Raw genomic sequence first — 23,031 nt, 5'->3', positions numbered from 1 at the left:
GAATAAATCCGTTCAGTTTGTGTCAGTTGGGCGAATAGAGTAACTGCTCCGGTACGTGTGTGAAAGCCGAAACTGCGGATACGGATAATTCACCGCTTTATTGTTTTGGAAAGATTTGAGCGCCGCTGCGCAAGATTCGTCGTGTGGGCTGCGTGAGTCTCACCAGGCTGCGTTTTAAGGATGCCCGTGATGGTTACAGCGCAGAGATGCCTGCGCGGAACATGGACAAACAGGGCGTCTGTTACAATGAAGAAGGCTCCTTCCTTTTTGTTTTGAACACGGGCCACCCACTGAATCACTGCAGCGCTCGGTATGGACAACCTAAACCCTCCTATCATCCACCGCTCCAATGAAGAACATTGCGCAGTGCAGTGAAAAAAAAAACTGTATATCGTGCTGTTGCTTTGGTGGTGAATATATTACCTAATCAGCTGGTACTGAACTGGGTATAAATTCCCAGCACAGCCCGCAAACAGCCGCACACTCACACATACACATAACCGAGCGCGTTGGTGCATTGTAGATGTAAAGAGCTTTGTCCAGTGGTGAGAGCCGCTCTCAGAGGGCACAGATGAGAGGCAAACAATATCATCAACCACTGAAGTTGACAGCGCCTTGGGAGAAGGATGCTGGCTTCGGGAGGAAGCTTAAAACCTACAGGAATCATACCAAGATAATAGCACAACCTGGGATCGTGATGAAAGTTCTCCGCAGGAAGAGGATTGTGTTGTTTATGGCCTACTTCTTGCTGTTGGTCCTCACCATGCTGAACTTGGCTAATTATAAATGGACTAAAGAGCCACAGCAGTGTAACCATCAGATGAGGAGCGCCACTTATCAGAGCAGATCTGACATTCGCTTTCTATACAGGCCCTCTTTGGCTAAAAAGAGACAGCTCGTGTATGTTCTGACCACCTGGAGGTCAGGCTCCTCCTTTTTCGGGGAGCTTTTTAACCAAAATCCTGAAGTGTTCTTCTTGTATGAGCCAATGTGGCACATCTGGCAGAAACTGTACCCTGGTGATGCAGTGTCTTTACAAGGGGCAGCAAGAGACATGCTGAGCTCCTTGTACCGCTGTGATCTGTCTGTTTTCCAACTTTACAACAGCCCTGGAGGCAAGAACTTTACCTCTTTAGGACTATTTGGGGCCACCCTGAACAAAGTGGTATGCTCTTATCCCCTCTGCTCAGCCTACAGGAAAGAGGTGGTGGGGATGGTGGATGATAAGGTGTGCAAAAAGTGCCCCCCTCAAAGCCTTAGACTGTTGGAGGAGGAGTGCCTAAAATATAGCACCATAGTCATTAAAGGAGTACGGATTCTGGATGTAAATGTCTTGGCCCCTCTCATGGAGGATCCGTCCTTGGATTTGAAGGTGATACACTTGGTCAGAGACCCGCGGGCAGTTGCCAACTCCAGGATCAAATCCAGACACGGCCTAATAAGGGAGAATTTACAGGTGGTCCGCAGCAGGGACCCCAAACTTCGTCGGATACCCTTTGTGGATCCTGGTCACAAAGCGAACAAGAAGGATGGCTCTGACTATCACTCCATCGGAGCCATGGAGGTGATTTGTGACCGTACCTCCAGGACTTTGAGGACTGCCTTAAACCCACCGAGCTGGCTGAAGGGGAAGTACATGGCGGTCCGGTACGAGGACCTGGTCGAAAACCCAGTCAAGACCCTGAGGAACATCTACCGCTTTGCCAACCTCACCACCAACCAAGACATTGAGTCGTTTGCACTGAACATGACCAGTGGCCCCAGCTCCTCCTCGAAGCCATTTATAGTCTCCTCCAGGAACGCCACACAAGCTGCTAGTGCATGGAGAACAGTGCTGAGCATTCAGCAGATCAAACAAGTGGAAGACTACTGCCACCACGCCATGTCTGTTCTTGGGTACGAACGAGTGAGAACAGCTGGTGAGGCCAAGGACTTGACTAAATCCCTACTGACACGCTCCAAACTGTGAAAACATCCTCACCACCAAAGACCTTTCAGTCTTAATGTTCATTTTGCATTGAGTGCCGTTTCCTCTTGTTGTGGAATTAAAGCTTTACTTTCAGTGTTCAAGGAGCTCAACTGACCACATTTGGAATGTATCCCGTTTCCCCTCAGTCGAGCTGCAGTTGTTTTTGAAGCGGACCACTTCTTTTATACTGGAGCACTGGATGCGTTTGACAATGCGAGGCCTGTGAAAAATGACTTGAATTGTGAAGTTGCGACTTTGGAAGAAAAACAACAAAAAAAAAAAACAACAACTGTAAAATCCATGTATCTTGTTATGATGACACTTCAGAGTGGATGTTTTGGGGTTATTTTTGAATGTTCAAAATCTTACAAAATAATGGGAGTTCTTTTTTTTTCTTTTTAAAAAGTCTCCATAATGTCTGTAAAAGTGAAAATAGTGGATAAAAGCAAACAAAAACAACTCACTAATGTTTATTTTTAGGATCTGGTTCAAGTCAGAGACAGTCGATTGATTGGTTTGTTGATGTGCCATAGGTGGAGGTGTCCAGGTTTTAAGTAGGGGCGGGGCGTGTTCTTTTGTACCATTTTTTTTGGTGACAGATTCCTTGTGGGATAATATCACAAACTGTGGACATTGTCTAGAAAAGTCTCTCTCAGTGTCAGTGTGAGCAGTCTGTTCTCCCATTTCGAAATGTTTACAATTGCTTGCTCTTATGAAAAACACATGATCTGAGAACATTGCATTGAGTAAAGTTCACAGTAAACGAGGCTGTTCATGCATCATTGTTGAGCAACACAAGGTGGTATTTTTTCAGACCGCGGGCCGAATCCTGTCAGTTTTCAAAAGGCATAAGCCTAGAGTGTTATATTCATTATTTTAGCGACAGCCTTCATTTATTTTTTTTTTACACGTTTTGCCTTCATGTTTAGTGACCCGTTTCAATGACAATACCCACACACGCACCTCTGTGATGCAACACACGCGTTGCCATTTGCTACACAACTTAAAGGTTACCTGTGAAGTTTGGTCTACAGAACTTTTGTTTTGGAGAGCTTTCTCAAAGACCCCGCGTTCTATTTCAGCCCCTTTTGCAAGAACAGGCTTTCACGCTTTAAAGTTCAAAGAACAACATGATGCCGAAGCACAGCGTGCCACTTTTTGTCTGAAACGCTTTGTTTCAGCCGTCGTCTCTCTGAACACCCCCCTCACAAAATACTTCGTGTGCTCGGATTGGTCAGCCGAACAGGGCAGCTGCTCATTCTTTGTTTGATGCATTCCAAATTAGCCACCGGACAGGCTTTATGCTAATATGCATGTTGATGTGGAGAGGCATGAGTAAAAAAAACGTGCTCGCAAAAAGGAGGGATTTTAAGCTGTCCAGGAAAAATGTTTTGCTGCAGGAAAGAATAACTATCATGTGTTACATTTGTAACTGCGGGCCATTTACACCTTATACTTCCTGGCAACCCCCTGTTTTGCTGTCACACTGCTGAGGGTGATCACTAGGTGTAGATCAGTGGAAACTATCGGCAGAAATCTGTATGCGTATGCTTGTCTGCCCCCAATGGCGGCACGTAAAAACATTGCTTCAGAACACTCAGTCGGTACTTTCAAATTCAGTTTTGTGACAGTCCATTTCTCAGAGAGATGCAACAAAAGAGGCACTCCAAGATGAAATCTCTTTAATATTAAACTAAAAAGTTTAATAGTTAAGAAAAAAAAAAAAAAGAGTTAAGAGACATTGAGGAAGAAAAAATTTACATTTGAAAAGCTTGACGGGCAGCGAGTCTTTCTCCAAGGACGGGGTTAACCAAAGAAGTTGTAAAACGTTGTGATCTGCTTGGTCTGCCTGAGCAGACACAAATGCCGTGCTGGCACGACTACATCACTGAGCAGTTCTCAAAGAAAACAACCAAAATAAATCTTGTTTGTTGAAAGTAACTCACAAATGTGGGAAGTGAGAGTAAACCTCACATGAGGATGGAGGGTCCAAAAAAGTAGGCCTTGGCCCCCACATAAAGACGGATTTTTTTCTCCCATGCAAAGCTACTGTGTAAGTTGACTGTTTATCAGTTCCTGCTCATCTCGAATAGCCAAGGGAAATAAAAAAAAAAATGCAAAGAAAGTTTAAGCTTGGGTATTAAGAGGATGTTTTGATTTGCTCACTATTGTGTACTGCGAAGTGAATATTCGAGATTTCACATGAAAACTAGTAATATTCCACAATCCAAAATTAGCCAGTACTCTTTTTTTTGCATGGACTGTTCCATTTAGGATCTACATCTAGGGTGTTGTGATGACAGTCTCTTTGCTCAGAACAGAACAGAATTGTACTCAAACATCAAGGCAAACAAAGCAGAATACAATGTATGTATTTGCAGCAACTGTGAACTGAAACAGGCACATTCCGGAGATGCAACCATGCGCTGATGAAAAGGAAAGCTCCCACTTCAAGGACAGTGGCTATATTAGCACAAGAGGAGCCGTCTGCATATTCACAAAGCTTAAACCTCCCAGTTTGTGTTTGCACAGTACACAATGTTCTGCTTCACTCAAGGAAAACAGGGCAGTGAGATTTAAAAGGACACACAGAAACTGCAACTTAAAATAAAAAATGGTCAGAGGAAACCTTTCTTGCTAATAGTCTATTATCCAAATGCTGTTAGTATACTTAAGTAATTGGAAATATTGTGAATAGCAAGCCAGACGCAGAGGGAGATGAGGGAAAAATGAATTCAGCTTAATGCATTTGGATCAGTTAAAAGGACTGAAGCACAAAACAGTGCAATCAAAGTTTAATAAGGGGTTGGGGAAGAATGAAGCGAAGCTGGCACGAAAATATCATTGCAGCTGATTATGGGGAAAACTGTAACCTTCAATTACAGTATATGCAGATGCGCAAGTCCCCTTAAAGCTTGACCTGAGACATTATGTAACCAAGTATGGTGAAGCTGCTCTGCATGTTAGCAATGTGTGACATAACATTTTACATTTATACATGTACTGCTGTACTTTGATTTGGCTGTTCCATAAGAAATACTCCCAATGTCTCAATTTTAGCAACTAAATTCCAGGAAACTGGAGCAAAACAAGCCAAGACATCAGCAGTATAGCGGCAGGAAGAGCAATGGCCTCTGCAATTTATTTTTTCCTCCAAGTATGAGTAATCCTTTGCATGCATGTCAGCACATGGGGGTTGTGTGACCTTTTGGGATTCACAGTGACTCTAACTCTCGCTCGATTGCTTTCAGATGGCCTGACTAGTGACCCCATTCTCTGTGGGAGGTGGGGTGTAAGCATCGGGGCAGCAGAGGATGATAAGAGGGGGTTAGAGGAGTTCCCAGGAGATTCAGGCCTCCACAGCGACAGCTGGACCAGTGCCAAGGCCCAAGTCTCCTTCCAACAGGTCCTCACAGTGCTCTGATGCAGAGTCGCTTCCTGTTGATGAAAGCTCCGCTTTCTCCAAATTGAAGATGGAGTCATCTGGCTCAGTCTCACAAAGCTGCTGTCCGTCCTGAACGGCAAGCTGCAAACAGTTATTGATTAATCTAATGTTCCTCTTATTCTGTGTGTGTGGTAGCATAAGGGAATTCTTACCTCCTGCATACGGGGGGTACCGAAGACTCTCGCAAATGCACCACACCACTCCGGTAACGAGTCAGTCAAGGGAGGGCCACGATGTGTTAGCAGGGGCTTCAGATATCTGAATCCTTGTTGAGGCACCAAGTCAATGTTGTAGTCATCAAAATAAAACCAAATATTTTAGTTTTCTGAGACTGTGCATAAAAATGAGCAACTGTACAGCTTTATTTGTTATTTTAGAAACCTCTAAGGGTTCAGATGATCAGTGCCTAACATCCGTATATCCTCGGAAAAGCGTAAGTATTGTGGATGGAGGGGGCTCTCTGATTTACCCCAAAGAAGTGACTTACATCAGCGGGTTAGGCACACAGACATGAAGATGTGGAAGTAAACAATGTCTCACGCAATCACAGTCTGATATCATAATATCATTGATACTTTTACCATTAAATTACATCTCAACCCTTTACTTAAAACAGTTATCAACTCTTCAATCAATCTTGCCCCGAGGAAAAGATGAAATGCCAACAAACATTTTCCCACTGCGTTTTTTCCCAGTGTGGACATTTAACATTAAGCTACTGAATTACATAGTCAATTAAGACTATTTCCTTTATGGGGTGGTTGACAGGTAGTTGCTTCCCTTTTTCCAAGACTGCATAGAACTGTCATTGAAACTTAGTTTCTGGTGCTATTTTTGTTGCAGATTACTAAACTGTTGGCATATCTAATATAGATATACTCCAACTTGTCTACCGTGAAAACATCTTAAGTCAAACTTAAGATGCCAATGAGGGAAAGCTGTGAAAAAAGCTGGGTGACAGAAGGTTAGAGAAAGAGATAAAAATAATTTACTCATTACAAATGAGTATATAAATGGGTCGTTATCTTGTTTCATGGAATCAGGTCAGTCAAGCACAAGATTGAAAGCAGAGGCAAGATCAAAAATGCTTTTCTAAGTATTTCAGTCAAGCACATTTCATATCATTGTAGAGAGTGGGTGCAGAAAGTAGCCATATGTAAATGGTCACAGAGTCGAATCAATAGATGCCTGGCTACGCAATGATAAAAGTTAAACCCTATTATACACCCTCAAACATCTCTAATCAGGCCAGGCCTAATGCTGTTGATTGATTAAAGCATATTCTTTACACACTTGATTTCACACCCTCTTAAAAATGACATGGTGACATTCAGCTGTAAGAGTTCTAATAGTTCTCATTAATGACCACTTTTCTGCAAAGAGTTCATACTTTGTTCGACTTACATCTTGAAAAAAGACCACACTTAAGCGGTATTCTCCTTTCAGAACAAAAGCAACGTTGTACCTTTGAGTTTATATCAAATAACGTGTGACTTCGAGGCGGCATGCAAGCACACAAAAACCCCTTGGCATTTGCACAACAAGTAAAGGAAATGATCGAATTTGGCTCCAGTTCTTACATTCTGGCTCTATTATCAGTAATATGCAATATGCAAGAGGTTGGAATTACAGGCACCCATCTGCCAGCTAGCAGGATTTATTTATAAAAGTTTTAAATGAGGAAAGAAAAAAGAAGGCGGTGGGATGAGGAGGTTAAAAAAAGAAGAGAATAATGACTTCCTCAGGACGTGCAGGAGTCTGCACAGTGTCCGCCCGTTCCATAATGAAATAACCCTGGACAGGGAAGGTAATTAGAACTGCCAGAGATGCTTTCTGATCCACATTGGTGTCACATTATGTGTGTGTGTGTGTGTTTGCGTGTGGGAAAAGATGCTGAGTAGTTCTGTGGGGTAGAAACCAAACTGCTGTTTCAGCCACCATCGCAGTAAGTATCCTTGCCATCCTGCACATCCCACACGTCTCCTCTTACTGACCTTTCGTCAGCGGCGGAGAGCATTGACTCTGCCATCATATTCAGTGCAGTTTTGACGTATTTAAAAGGACTTCCTTTTCATGCTACCTGTATATAAACAGTAAGATATATACACAATAGAAAATATCACGGAGAAGTTATGCTTCAGATATAATTTTCTGTGCAAATATGAAAGCCAGAGCAGGGGTATTAAAAAAAAAAGTATAAGAAAACATCTTTTGACTAAGTTGCACTTCTATTACACATTACACCGAAGGAACAGTTTATTGTTCTGGGAAATATGTACAAGAAGTACACACATTTGTTGGTGGTGGAGAAAAATACTTACAGAACTGTGCAACAGTGTTGAGCGGACCATGATTTTTTTTTTAATTCTTATATTGCGAGTAAAATGGAGGCACAACAGTGATTCATCCCTTAAGCTCGGTCAACCCCCCCCCCCCCAGTTTTTCAAAGGCTGGTGTTATGTGGCTTCGCAAACAAACAAAACCATGCTTGCTCTGAAAATTGTCAAGTACAACAACTGGACTGAAAATGAATGGAAAAAGCAGCCAGTGTGTAAAGAAAAACTTTAACAAAGACCTTCAGAAAGCCCAGGGAACTACAGCTCAAGGCCAGCTAAAAAGATTACAAAAAACCTTGGGTCCTTGGAAGCAAAATATGAGGAAATGAGGAGTGGTTCGAGATCGTTTATCTCAGCACTGTACGCAGATAATTGAAAACATAAAATCCAAACAGAATTAGAAAAAGAGAAAGAAAAAGGTTTTAGACACTGTCTTTTGGTTTTGGGGTTTTAACATTTCCATTCTTAGATTTTACTTCCCATTTCAACTTGAAATGGTTTATTTCCTCATTAATTTACTTTTGCTTCATATGCTTGTTGCTTCACGCCCGTGTCCCCTCCTTGATTTGTTCCTCATTTGTTTTCAGTTGTCATCAGTCTGTGTTGATACTGCCCTGTGTTGATACTGCCCTGTCTTTGGGTGTTAGTGTCCCGCTTCTTGTTATCCTTACTGATTTGTTTCCTGTTAGTCTTGCTCTGCTATAACTTTCGTGTTCATTTTTCAAAGCTCAGAGTTCAGTTCGGATTTAATTGGGAACCATTTTGGATGCCCTGCCTTGAAGTCTTTAGTTTCTCCTTGACCTGCTTTTCTCGTGCATGCATTTGGGTTCTTTTTCTAACCCAGCATGTCTAAATATCCCTCTTTCAGAGAATTACCGTATGAGAGCTTACCCACATAACTTTACAACAAAATTAAACTACAGCTAGCAGTCTAGATGAAAAACTGAAAGCAGGGAGAGGTTTCCTATCTGCTTACTGACTTCCTGAAGACTAGATGTCACTCTGAGTTTGCCAGGGTAAGACAAAACAAAAACTGTGAGGCACAGCCCCACACCAAACACTACCCTCATGTTATTGTTTTAAGCTATATTTGGTGTAAATTCAACAAACAATAAAGTGCAGGTACACTGAAAAAAGTGACTTTTTGGTGAAGTAAACTCTATTAGAGTAACCGTCATAATTTCTACCATATATTTTTAAGATTCAGTAAGAACTAGAGCTTCTTAAGTAAAATTAAACATTTTATTAACGTAATACATGAATTATGGGGAAAGAGTAAGTTTTACTTAGGTTTCCTCATACAATTTAAATGTTTAATAGTTGTATGTACATAAACCTAGAAATACTACATAAACTTTACTCTGAAAGTGTATCGTTAAAATCTACTAAGTTACTTCATAACAGCAAATACTACGGATATATAAAATTTACTTAAAATTTTGAGTAAAATGATGTTCCTGCCTATGGAAAATAAGTAGACTTTACTTAATTTGTTTAAATAAATATAACTTAAAACTTAGATGTAATTAAGTAAATGTTACTTAATATCTTCAAAACTGTTATGTTTTATGGTAAGTAAAATTTACTTGATACTGGCAAGTGAGTGTTACTTGATATTGCAGCATTAAATATTACTTAAATCACTTGAGTGCAAATACTTACAAAGGGTTTTTTAAGTAAATCTTATGAGTTGTTTTTTCAGTGTAGGCATGGTGTTCCGAGTCACCTCCAGTCTATCCAACCTGAGGTAAGTGGATTCCAGCAGAATCTTTATATTCTTCACTTAGTCTATAAATCATGTCTAAAAGCGGCAATCACTGCCAACAGTCAAGAAACAAAAACAACAAGCCAGAAAGTCCGACTTACTCTCTCCCTTGAACCATGTCACATCTACCTAATATATCAACATTGGTATTCTTAAGCATGGGTGGCCTCCATGATGCCAGATCCAAAACAAAGACATCTGTTGCCAGCCTCCGACATTATGACATGCAAACCACTTTAGCAGCAAACATCACACAGGCTTTGATGTTGGTTAAAATGAGTACTTACGAGGGAAATGTTCGTTTTAATGAGACCTACTGTCTGGCTGGTGGGGAAATGATAGAGAAAGCAGCAGTGTGCCTTTAGGGTGGGACACCTGCAAGCCAAATTGAAGCTAAACTACCTGGCAGCATGGATACACAGGTCAACTTCAAAGCATCTTTATAGTATGTGTGCCCCCCCGGATCAATAGGAAATACAGCTTGGGACTCAGCCTTTCATCCCGTTCTCACCTTCTCTCACCCATTCACTACGGCTCTGTTTGCTATTTACTGGAAAATAGAAGACACATGCACTCTGTCAAATGTGCAAATGAGCCCACTGCATAGGCTTTTAACTATAGCCACAGGGTACAGGTACAGTGTGTGGTTACTATGGTTACACATATATCAGTGTTGTGTTGCAATGAAAAGAAATGTAATTTGAATGCTGGCAGTGCTCTTGCTGCTATATGTTGTGATTTCCTGGCGGTCAGGAGACACGGAGGAGCCTGTGGTATGACTACTTGTGAGGGTATTTGACAAGATAAGATGATTCTTTTTCATTGCATTTCGACAGCGCTTCAATACATCAAATTAACTCTCCTGGCTTACATGATTTACTGTAAAAAACAAAAAACAAAAAAAAAAACACCTTTGTCTGTCTTCAGAGTATAAAAGTGTATGTCATCATCAGTTCAGTCACATCTCAATGCATTCAGCATCATAAAATCAGGAATTTTGAACTGCTTTGTTTAAGGTTTCCAAGATTAGCTTACAGCAAATGTTGGAGCAGTGTTGCTTCAGAGCTTGGGAGTCAAGTGTATCTGTTTCACAGCATCCTGTGTAAAATGTTAGTGGCAACAATATCACATCGTCAGAAGGCATTTCAGTAACAGGGACGTGGAGATGTGCGAGTACGAAAAGGAACAGTGTGAAGGCACATATCCGTTTCGCATTGCTAGACGTTTAAGGATACAACAATATAAGCAGCAATGAACACAAATAGATGTGAAAAGTCTGAACGGACTACAAAGATACAAACACAGTCCAGAACGAGATGAAAACTATAAAGCCACTGCTCTGACGCACAAAGGGAGAGAAAGGAGACAGTCAAACTAGGGATGAAAATAGGTGCAAAAAGACTGAAAACAACCAACCAAGAGCTGGAAAATTATGATCAGACAGAAAGTAAAACGGGAAACATGAAATGAATACAGATCCAAAACATCTGCAAACAGACATAAAAAGATGCAGTAGTCACAAACAGAGAGAAATAGCAACAACAACGGACCACAAGGTGATAAAACATCCAGAAAACCACACAACAACCTGAAAAAGGTACAATAAAAAGAGATGAACACAAAGAGGTCTAATTCAATGCAAACAGACGCGAAAGGATTTCGAACACTCACAAGAAGACCACCTCTGCGAAATGGCTACAAAGAAATGCAAAGCAGCTGCAAAGAGACAGAGAGTAACTACAAAGATTAATACCCAAAACAAGGATGATGATGATAAAAAAGGGTTTAATAAATCCGTCTGCAAACCTGTTCACTTTAAATGCATGGAAACGTTTTAACAATAACCTATTCATGCATTAAATTAGTTGTCGGAATGCATGTCAGTGCAATCAGAAGCTTGTATCTATTTGTTTTGCAGAACAGTTAAAACGATGCGCTCTCTAATAAACATGGGGCCAAGTCATGAGACCAATAAGTGGTAGAATTAGATTTGCTTAAAGCTAATGCAGCTCTTGTGAAATTCCACTGATTAGTCAGCACTGTTCTTACTAGCATCTGAACTCACTAAATGATCTGCTTCCAGAAACCTGCTTCACTCTTTAGTCCACACCAATATCGACAGCAAGGATTGATATTTTTAGGAGCTTCTCACTACTTTCTTGTCTTTGCTTTGTGAGGCAACTCCTGTGTTTTCTTTGCAGTGTGGTTCAGGTCTTTGTCGTGTTGAAATAAAAGGGCTTCATAGACTTCCTGTTTGTTCCACCATCCTGACACACATAAGGGTCTTTCACCCCACTCACTGACATTAATTACTATTTTGTCTTGAACTCACCATATCCTACCACTCTACTGACGAGTGCATTAACCACTGTGAGTGCAAGCAGATGTGGGAGTGCTCTGAAATAAAAACAAGCAGTGAAAGGATACTTGTAGTCCAGACTGTGCCACAGGCCTTGTGTTGTGTCCGGCCTCCCTGTGGCAACCTGTAACCCACGAGAAAACAAATGTTACTCTTTAACGCACAAAAGCCCTCTGAGGTTAGATATACCTCAGAGATAGAATGGAAACCTACAGCCCTGGATGGCCTGTGGGGCCATCAATGACCTCTGCTTTTAACAAGTGGAATCTTAGCCCTATAGTTTATATAGGAAAATCCTGGTCCCCAGACATCCATTCCCACTAACAGTAAGACCACTCCCCCAGATGTCCCTGGATGGACTCGCACCCTGGCAAGGTTACATTCATACATTTATATAACAAAGAGCCCTGGAGCTCTGCCTCAAGCCTCTGGTGGGATCCATCTCTACTGTCTATTCGGCCTTTCAATGCTCGCGGAATGCGACCTGCAACTTCATCCATTCACAGCATGCAGATAAGAGTCCATTTGATGGATAAGATGAAAGAGAGGGGGTGGAGAACTGCTGGGAAGCAGTGATGGTAGGATGGAAGGTGTGTGTGGAGGTTTGATCTGCCTGCACAACAAAAGAGGAGACTCAGATGAGCTGGCAAGGATGTGGTAAAAACCGACGCATAGCAGGAAGCAAAAAAGTGCATTTCCTCCGCTTGAACTTGACTTTGATGTCAGGAGGTATAAAAAGAAACGGCAGAGAAAAAATGTAAGCATCAAAGTGTAATCTGTGCTGGGGGACATGATGGCAAGATATACTGTAAATCCTTGAGAAGTACAGTATGTCAAAAAGTAAGCAAATCCCTGTAATACTGGGTACTCTATGCACAAAAAAAAAGTGTTAGAGGGAACACTTACCGACATCAGATGCTAATTAGCATAGCCACATAGCATCTCTTTGGTAACAGGTCATAACCAACAGAAGGGGCATTGTTACTGAAAGCTTTCAGCATAATGTACTTCACACTTTGGTGAATAATGGAAGCTGTTGGGCCATCTAAAAATGTGTTTTTTAGTTTGTATATAATAATCTTTTGATATTATTCAGTGTTGTGCAGACGTTTTGATTCACCTCTCATTTCTTAGAATTTTGCTTCAAAGGAGGCTTTCTTGTAGTCTGTCAATGATCTTGAGCAATAGTTCTCAAAGCTCTCTGAAGGTCTGTCAGAGTTGCTGTACATGGCCATTTTCAGAGGAACATGTTATTTGGTTTGCTTTTGCTTGTTAAACCTCTTAACACTGACCTATGAATCATTCAAGGACAGAAAATGAACCAAACTCATTGGATGAACCTGTGTTGTGCCTACACATAACAGACAACTATGCTACTAGCAGCCTGTCAAGAAGACATATAATTTGTTCCCATTTCTTTAGTATCATTCAACGAAATGATACCACAGTTTGACAGACACGGAATAGTATTCCTACACCAACAAGGTGATTCCCAAAGAGCTATTAGCTGAAAACAGCATCCAGCAAAGACCTGACACAAGACCTGAGAGATGCATCTGTTCCAGCAATTCATCCATCTACTGTTCGCTGAAGCCTCATCAGAAATGGTCTTCATGGAAGGGTGGCTGTCGAGAATCCTTTCTTAAGGAAGGAAAACAGGGAGACAAAGCTGAGGTATGCCAATCGAAACAAGACCTGGACTGAAAATCAATGGCAATGGGTCTTATGGAGTGATGGATTCTCCCAAGAGCCTGGAACTCAACATTGCTGAAGCAGTGTGGGATCATCTTGACAGAGAACAAAACAAAAAGGCAGCCAACATCCAAAGAAGAGCTTTGGGATGTCCTTCAAGAAGCCTGGAAAAGAGTGGTTCAGGCTGTGTTGAAGACTAAAGGTGCTCATATCAAGTATTGATGACAAAGGCAATTTTAATTATACAATCTCTACTTGTTTCACACACTCAACATTAATGTCATCGTATAGTTTCTGGTCATATCCCACTCAGATCCAAATCAAATCATGAAGAACTCATTATCATTAGAGCTACTGATTGCAATCATGTTAAAGTTCAAGTGCGTGAATATGCAGTAGCACTAATTCTATAGACTATAAATGGGAATGAAGAGTAACATGTGTGTAACAACAGTGTGCAATGCAGGCAGCAACATTCTCACAGTGATCGTAAAGCTGCCTGCTTCAACATTATGGTATCAGGATAGGACCAAATAGACAGATGTTTACTTGCCCTTTCTACATCGAAATGTTTCATGAAGTCATTTTTAAAAGACGATTTTGCAATGCCTTTGATGGTTTCCCTCACTGACACTTTAAGCAGGTCTTTCTTTGCCTTTGCTGAACAGAACTGCCTAATATTGTATGAATGTATGTAGATGGAAGCTGAAGAAACACTAAAAATATAAAAAAAACTCTTACAAAAAAAAAAAACTGTAGTAGTAAAGACTTCGGATTAAAGCGCAACCTGAGTGCCAGAAAGGACAGAAATACAACAGATCATTTTACCTCAAAAGAAAGGTGCTCTGGATCCTCCTCTTCATCCTCCCCCACTCTGTGGTGAATGAAAATGTACAGTCAAACCTTTACTCATTAGAATGAAACAAGAAAGGGACAAAGACAAACCCCAAGGGTTCACTCTCTCCAATACCTGGGACGCTGCATCTGTTTGAACAGTCAGTCTAGTACCGCGTGTAACTTGGCAGAGAAGCGTGAAAGTCGGCTTGTAACATGACTCGGTTTGAACGTGACCTTTCAAACGCCTTCATCAAAATCAGCCTCGTCTTCCGCATCGCACAAAGAAAATGTCACCTGAGTGAACCTTTGTTAAATGACAGAAGAGCGGCGCACTTATGCTTGATGTTCTACATGGCCGCTGTTATTATCCTGTCAAGGTGTGGACCCCATTTTGCCGCAGCAGGGCTGAGAGGAGAGGCCGGCTGGCTGCTTGCTTGCTCTGAATTGAAATAAAGTGACTCAGCAGCAGCCAGCGACTGCCTAGTGAGCCACTTCGCTGGAAAATGAAGACGTTATCCACACATTCAGCCACTGCATCTGCACATGTGCTCAACGCTTAAGTTTTTTTTGGGTTTTTTTCAAACCCGCATGTGAAGCATTTCTCAATTCATATGATGATTATTGGTGAAGTTTAATGTCATGCAAAATCACAAATGACAGTACAGCAACACAGTCATTTGAATGTGGGCGTAACACGTCTCACCAAGCATAAACAGAGGGTGGGAGTGAGATAGCTGTCGATGCTTGTTCCTACAGGTCAGCAGTTCAGTCTAATAGCCTAGAGTTGCTGCTCAGGACACCTAAAGATTGCCCACCACTGCGTGTGTCTGAGAATGTGCTGACACAAAAGCCTTTTACCAAGAGCCCTCTGCAATAACAAAGCAGTTGAGATTCTCTCATCAGAGCAATAGAGTGCTGCAACTACTTAAAGCTGTGCAAATTTTCTGTTTTGGCAGCCATCCCTCTACAATCCATCCCCCTGTCACTGTTTGCTTTTACTGTGCTTCAATTTCTCCCCCCTCAGATCGTTGCCTCTCCTCCTCCTTGTTTTGCTTCTCGAGTTTCAGTTTTCTTTCTGTACGCAGCACAGTGGAGGCTATTTTGTGCTGGGCCTCTGTACGATGCATTCCCTGCGGTGTGAAAGCACTAAACATGACTGTACTTGTTTATTTGACTTTAATAACCCCTGTTGTGGCATATACCAACAAACCATCTATTACAGAGTAATACAGAACTGTCTCGGTCTCTTTACCTTATCATGCCACCTAGCTTACGTTTCTTGCTGTTGTTACCTTCCAGATTTATAATTTCAATGTTATACTTTATTTCATGATGCTGGTTTCCAAAAAACATTCCTTCCCTGTCACCACTTCTCTTCGCTCATTTGTCTCCCTTTTCATCTTTTCAACATCTATTTCACTCTCAGATCTCTCATTATGATTTCATCACATTTCCACTGAAACTTCACAGGATATGTGATAAAAAGTTGCCTCAGGTCAGTCTTTCTTCAGGTATGTACTGAAGTCTGCTGTTATGGTGTGGCGTAAAGCGCCGTGTGATGCGCAGGCTGTGACAGGCACAAGCGGCCTGCACTGAGCATCGCCTCCAGCTGGTGGGACGGATTCCACATCGACAGGCTCTGTCACCGGGCTGTTCCGATAGAAAGAGGACAGGGCAGATAAGGTGTGAAAGGAAGAGCAAGAGAGGGAAGCTGAGAGGGGAGCAAAGACAAAAGACTGAGGAGAAGAATCAAAAGAGTAGGTTCCATTTTCTTGAGCATGATGGAGGATAATCTGTGCTGACTTGACAGTGACGGAATGAGTTGGTGCTGTGCTGGTGGATGTGTGAGTGAAAGATTGACTGGGAGACGGTTTGAGAGACAGAGAAAAAAAACATGAAACAAACAACAAGAGAGCGGGATTCTCTTTCAATGCTGATGCAAGAGAGCAACAAAGAAACATCAAGTCAGTGGGGGTTTGTGAGGTGAACGGCATCTGTTCAAATTTCATGTTGAAATGTCATCTTTTGCATCATTTTTGTATTGCATGTTTTGTTTTGTATAATTATACTGTACATATAATTTAAAATCTAAACTGCCCTTATACCCCTGTCTCTTTGGGCTGCTGTAACAGTAAACTTTCCCCACTGTGGGATCAATAAAGTTTATCTTATCTTATCTCTCTGCTTAAACACTTGCTATTAAAATGAATCTGACCCCATGTGCTCAGTGTAACTTATGATCAATTCTCTGATGTTCAATTAAGTTGAGACAAGTCCAAACTTATCTGAACAACTCTGAAATTACTTGATCAGATCTGTAAATGAGTTCAATCATACAGGTGCCGCCACGTTCCAGTCCCCTCCCTAAATAAGGTCAACTTCTCTATCCTGTCAGGAAATCACATCACATGCAATAAAATATGAACAAAAAGAAATACACAATGGGAGTAACTCAATCTACCGCAATCTGGCAAGCTTCTAAGACTTAGCTGTGGCACCAACCCTGCCAGTCTTCAGCAACCAAAACAAAAAGTCCCTGCTTTTTCTTCTGGACTTATTTATGTGCTGATACAATCTGTAATATCTTGCTCTGAGCTCCCCTCTGACTCAGATATTTCTGGACTCATTCTAGGATGACAAAGCACTTTTACACAGGGCCTTCACTGATGACTCATCTATTTCTTTTTGTAAGCATAACCTAACCCTAACCCTTCTATTAAATCTACCACGTTTCTTGTGTTTAGGATTTTGACTTATGATTCTAGGGGCAGATTTGTCAAAAATAACCATGTCATTTCCCTCTGAAACTGAGGCAGACACTGCCCTTGTACACCCATAAGCACCTCCTTACAAGCTTATACTTCCATTATGCCTGACAAAATAACATTGTCTGAGGAGTGTGTGAAGATTTGTGTGTCTGTAGAGTTGTTATCAGTCGAGCTGACAGCAGGGAGCTGATAAAGCTGAGTAAACATGCAAAACATGAAGCCTCAAGAAAACACCTCAGTCCATAACAGAAACAAAAACTACATCACACCCATGACTCATTTATAATATCAAACCTTGGAGGGAGTTCGCAGGTAGTTGTTTAGTGTGTTTACATGCAGGTAAAAGCATGTATGAAGGAATGAAACCTTTTGGTAGATTACAATGATCAGCTCTAGTTTTTAAACATGTGGATATGAGATAAGAGTTGTTTTGCTGCTTTGACAGAGTGAGAGAAGACAGAGAGAGGCATGACAGTGAGGTGGCAGATGTAAGGCCAAAGACAAAGGAAATCAGAGTCTCAACTTGTCATGGTTGCGTTAAAGGGGAACTCCGGGGCATTTGAAGCGCATTTCCATTGCTAGAGGTTGTCAAATACTGATAGTAGGACACAGACAGGTGCAAATCTGCGCTCCCTGTGTGGAGATCGCGCTGTTCGCGCAGCCTGTCATGCGAGGCTAATACGTGGTGGCTAGGGGCAAGCGCTAACCCTTCCACGTAAAACAACAACTTGCACACAGCAGAAACGTCACACCACTTTATAAACCATCCGACAATAAAGTCACAAGCCTTACCATCAAAACCATATGCATGGTTCTCACATTACTGGCATGGGGACGTTACAAAACAACTTTATAAACAGCATGTAACTCACCATCAAAACCATATGCATGGTTTTGATGGTAAGGCTTGTGACTTTATTGTCGGATGGTTTATAAAGTGGTGTGACGTTTCTGCAGTGTGCAAGTTGTTGTTTTACGTGGAAGGGTTAGAGCTTGCCCCTAGCCACCACGTATTAGCCTCGCATGACAGGCTGAGCGAACAGCGCGATCTCAACACAGGGAGCGCAGATTTGCACCTGTCTGTGTCCTACTAACAGTATTTGACAACCTCTAGCAATGGGATTGCGCTTCAAATGCCCCGGAGTTCCCCTTTAAGGGAGGACCCAGGTGCAGACACGGACGAGAGCCAAAAATGAAGTTAAAAGGATATATTTTCAAAAATATAAACAAAAGGCGCAGCAAAGCTGGAGTACTGAAAAACTAAACTGAACATAAAACTAAGAAAATAACAAAACAGACTGAAATACTTGTGGACAGGACTGACGAGGAAAACCAGGGACCAGGAATAGGAGTGAGACAATAAAGACGAGGAATGCAGACTAGGAATATACAGACATGGATTTCAGATTAAGACAAGACAAGACAAGAAGACAAGACTAAGGATCCAGCGAGGAGTGGTGGAACTAGAAAGACATATATACTGGGGAGGTGATTACTGGAGCAGGAACTGGTGGTTAATTACAAACAGGTTGCAGGTGAGAGTGAAGGGCGGATGGCAGGAGAGAGACTGAGGAGAGAGAGAGAGAGTGAGATGGCACAGGGGGCGAGGGAGAGCACAGAAAATGAATCTAACCCAAAGAATACACAAGGAGAAATAAAACATAACTGAATACTGATAAAAACAGAACTAAGGTGAAACAAAGACTGATCTAAATACAGAAAACACTAAGTAGTGAATAAAAATAACACCAATAACTAAGTCCAAAAACATAACCAAAAAATCCAGATCCTGACACAACTCCACATTTAGACAAGATGGACGATATAAGTCTTCCTTCCAGTTTCCTGTTTTTTGAATTCCATTAGGATGCTCTTCGCACAAGGGACACATTTGATACTAGATGTGATAGACTAGTTCACCCTCACTGCTCCACATAGGATAAGAGGGTAAGTAGCAGCCAGGTGCTGCTAATCAAATGCACTCAATTCATTGAGCATTGGCAAGCGTGAGTGCGTTGATAAAAGCAGGTGTTTTTTGTCATGTTTGCTGCTCTGGAGCTTTCAGGTGTGTGTTAACACAATGTCAGGGAGGAAAAACATCAGCAATGGTTCCAGAGAAGCAGTTGTTGCTGCCTATCAATCTGGTAAGGGTTATAAGGTCATTTCAGAACAACTTGAAGTCCATCACTCTACAGTGAGTAAGAATGTTCTCATGTAGAAAACACTCAAGACAGTTGCCAATCTTCCAAGAAGTAAACGTCCCAGTAAGTTCACCTCAAAGTCAGACCATTCAAGGACCGGCTGCACGGCTTAGGTTAGTAAAGGGGGCATCTGAACATACAAGACTTCTGGAACAATGTCCTTTGGACAGATGAGACGAAAGTAGAGATGTTTGGTCACTGTGAAAACCAAACACAGCATATGAGCACCAACAGCTGATACCAGCTGTCAAGCAAACTTGAATTATTTTACACTTGATAATATACAGTCAGAGAGTGGAGCCTGTATGTCCCACAGGATGTGATCGCTTTTCAGATGGGAACTTACTTTTTTTACTTTTGAAGAAATGCAGCTGATGAGAGATGATCCACATAGCCATTATCAGATCCAATTTTCTTTTATTTACATGAAACCAAGTTTCATGAGAATGAGTTCAGAATTCACGTTGATTGCGTTATCTGCGTCTCTGTATACTCATTGCATCAGCTGATAAGCCAGGGTTTCTGTCTTCTTGTTGGTGCCAAGTGCACCTAAATAAATGTGCATTTGCCTCACAAAGAAGCTAACTCACTGCAGAGGAGGGACAAATAAAGACACTTCAGGCATGGATTCTTCTTAGTCACATAATCTGTAACAATGCAACCGTCTGCAGACTGACAGTTTTCATCTTCTAAAAGAAACAGCATGTTTGAAGTTTGCTGAAGATTAGTTCGATATTAGTTCTCTGATAGCTATCAAGTTTTTACATTTTCGGAGGCAGTGCACATTTCTGAACATTCACCCACTCAACAGATGTCCAATTATTTGGCTATTATTTCTTTGTTAGAACAGGGCAGCAGGACAATGAAGGCCAGAAATAACTCTGCATAGATGTAATTGGATATTGCAGCTTTTTTTCATGACTTGAAATGAGTCACAGATTCATACTTGTATTTCCATTTATTTTCTTGCACTAGAATTCAAATGTATTTGACTTGCTACATCAGATAAAACTTATTTCGCTCCAGATTCTAAATTCAATCTGAAACAGAGAGCCACTGTTTAATTCAACGACTGATATAACAAGTTATAACTGACTGATAATAATGCTGTGTGTCTGAGGAGCATCAGTGTAAATGTGTTATTATTTATATGTTCACAGCATCTTAAAGTCCATAGTGCTCTGCATTTGTGCACTAAAAAGGCCCTGAAAAAAGGGTTGAAATAGTCAATACGTTACAAAGTATTTTGTTTGTAGTAAAGGCATTTGTTTCAACCAAAGCGTAAAAAGAGTTACCGTAACAGAACCTTGTCGTAGCTTTTGTGAAAACATATTTGCAATAGGCAGATGGCAGTGACCTCCTATTCAATTAATAATGCTCAAGATAATAGTTTCAACAAAGAAATTAAAGCCCCGTCGCAAAATGAGCCAAAGTTCACCTGTTGTTGTTGATTGGTCAAGGTCAAACATCAAACTTCTTTAGCTCCATTACACACAGTGGAGGAAAAAGTACAGTTTATCAGTGACAATGTGGTAAGAAGGAACAATTAAGAAACACGTCCTTCCTTTGCTACTGACCTCCACTGATTAGTCAGCCACTGAACCACACTATTGTCCTATCAGGATCCCACTGTGTTACAAAAGTACACAGATTGAAAGTGGAGAACAATAAAAAATTGCCAGAACTTGCGCTGCATTGTCATCTTAGCTGACACTCTCCCATATTTTCTCACTGTCTGAGTTGCCGACTATAACGACATTTCTGCAACACTGATGCTGACAGCTGTCAGTGTTTCAAACTGCGTCACTTCAGCAGAAAGGCAGTCTTTAGGCATTTCAGCCAAGGACAGCTGGGGAGCAAAGGAGGCTGTGGGAGCCAAAGATATTCTTATCACATGCAATTCATTTCCCTTCTTGTTGTTCACCTGGATGTCTCAGCATGATACAGGGAAACAGCCTACATTTAGAGTAGTAGAATTAGCAAGATACAAGGCACAGGCAAAACTGTCTCGGGAACAGTTAATGCCCATGAGGATAAAGTCGGACACCCAGATAACAATGTGTGAAACAAGCAATACATTTCCTTTAACACACACAATATCTCCTGTGTTTCTTAGTGGGAAATGAGTGCTGTTAGTGAGGCAAATGGGTGAATTTTGCCTAGATTACGTTTTTTGAAGCTGTGGTACTTTGTTTTCCGTATTACTCATAGGAAAAGGAGGTGAGTTAATACTTCTGTGGAAAAGACCATCAGCTGTTTGAGTGGCGCATACTTATTCATAGCACTGAACAGCATTTGTTTAGTCAAATATGTAGCGTTACCGGGTATTTATATACGTATTAAATATAAGGATTTATGAGATGTTCTTACAGTCTCAAATAAACCTTACCTCGAATTCAGGGCACCACCTACCTAGGTTTTGACTTAATTTAAGTCACAGTCAGGTAGGAAAACTGTTCGAAATCTTACGATCCTGGTGTTAAATTAATCTTTCAATTAATAATCAATTAATATTCAGTCTCATATCTCGCTACTTTCGTGAAGTTCTCGTTTGGTTGGACAGACATTACGTAAAGAAAGCATACGACACAATCTGTGATTATAACATATATATAGATATATGAGCTGTTTATTACAATGATATGATCTTAGACATGAACCTTTAAACAAACAGGAGATGCATTGAATATGGGTGATTATATAAAACACTTAGTGAATATAAAATAAAATATGGGAATGGAGAGATACTGGATGTATTCAAATAGTTTGGGTTGGCTGACTATTTGACGCTAAATACTGACATTTCGGATTAATTTATCATTCTGTGAAAACCTCGAGACATCCATCAAACCCACTTTAAGGTGAAAACGGGTCGGTCTTACTGTGCTGAAGTTCTGTTTAGTCGGTTCGGAACACGGCAGCGGCCACGCGGGGTCCGAGGGGATTTCTCTTCCGCTCTCTGGGCCTTCCTGGCTGTGGTGGCTGACTTTAGCGGACTTCTCAGTTGCTTCTTTGATGAAGTGAACTTAAGTTCACAGAAGATTAATAAAAGGTTGCTTGGAGTTGGCTTTCTTGGTAAGAAAAGGTGATGATGGCGTGAAACAACAGCGGAGGTTAGGACGTGCGACGTAGAAGGACGTGGATGGCGAGGGACGAACAAAAACACGTAAAACGTGCATCTTCAGAGTATTTCAATCTGTTTCTTTGTTCGGGTCTTTCTTTCTCGTCTCCGGGGTCTCACTGGGTTCTGGAGGGTCTCCTCCGGTCGTCCGCTGCATCGTTATCCACACGTCCTTCCGTTCTCTCCTGAGATTATGGGAAAACTCCCAAACTCTGGTGAGCTCTTCTCTTCTGCTTAAACCATCTCCAAAACTCTCTGAGCAGCTGTTCTCTGCTCAAATCTCCTTCTGAAACTCTGGGTTGGAACCCTTCTGGAACAAGAGGCAAGAAGCAAGAGAGCAGACGCCTGAAGCGAGCCAGCAAACGAGAGAACTAGAGAGAGTGTTTTTCGCGGGTTCCGGGTTTTGACTCTCGGAGGCGGGGCTTACACTACTTTTTCAGCCAATGACATGCTTGAACTGTGTGCATGTCTGTGTAAGGTGATCTGTGCTATATGGGGATTTCTGGATTTAGACAAAGAAAACTCTTATTTCTCCATT

At 41.5% G+C, this 23,031-nt stretch overlaps 2 protein-coding genes across 2 annotated transcripts in view; one reads left to right on the top strand and one right to left on the bottom strand.

Moving 5' to 3' along the window:
- Positions 1–5,109, top strand: chst2b (carbohydrate (N-acetylglucosamine-6-O) sulfotransferase 2b). The gene has a single exon (XM_075453106.1). The coding sequence runs from the start codon at positions 572–574 to the stop codon at positions 1,967–1,969; it is 1,398 nt and encodes a 465-aa protein (XP_075309221.1). The 5' UTR covers positions 1–571; the 3' UTR covers positions 1,970–5,109.
- The window catches only part of LOC142370532 (sodium/hydrogen exchanger 9-like), an 80,035-nt gene continuing 60,660 nt past the window's right edge, over positions 3,657–23,031 (bottom strand). Inside the window, exons 13-16 of the mRNA XM_075453107.1 lie at positions 14,395–14,440; positions 11,943–11,998; positions 5,567–5,672; positions 3,657–5,495 (exon numbers count right to left, since the gene is read on the bottom strand). Of these exons, the coding sequence (XP_075309222.1) occupies positions 5,319–5,495; positions 5,567–5,672; positions 11,943–11,998; positions 14,395–14,440 (385 nt within the window). The 3' untranslated portion in view covers positions 3,657–5,318. The remainder of the gene's footprint in view (positions 5,496–5,566; positions 5,673–11,942; positions 11,999–14,394; positions 14,441–23,031) is intronic.

The sequence above is a fragment of the Odontesthes bonariensis genome, chromosome 20, assembly GCF_027942865.1.
Source record: "Odontesthes bonariensis isolate fOdoBon6 chromosome 20, fOdoBon6.hap1, whole genome shotgun sequence".
In the NCBI taxonomy this organism is placed as follows: domain Eukaryota; kingdom Metazoa; phylum Chordata; class Actinopteri; order Atheriniformes; family Atherinopsidae; genus Odontesthes; species Odontesthes bonariensis.
This window is presented reverse-complemented; position numbering and strand designations above follow the sequence as displayed.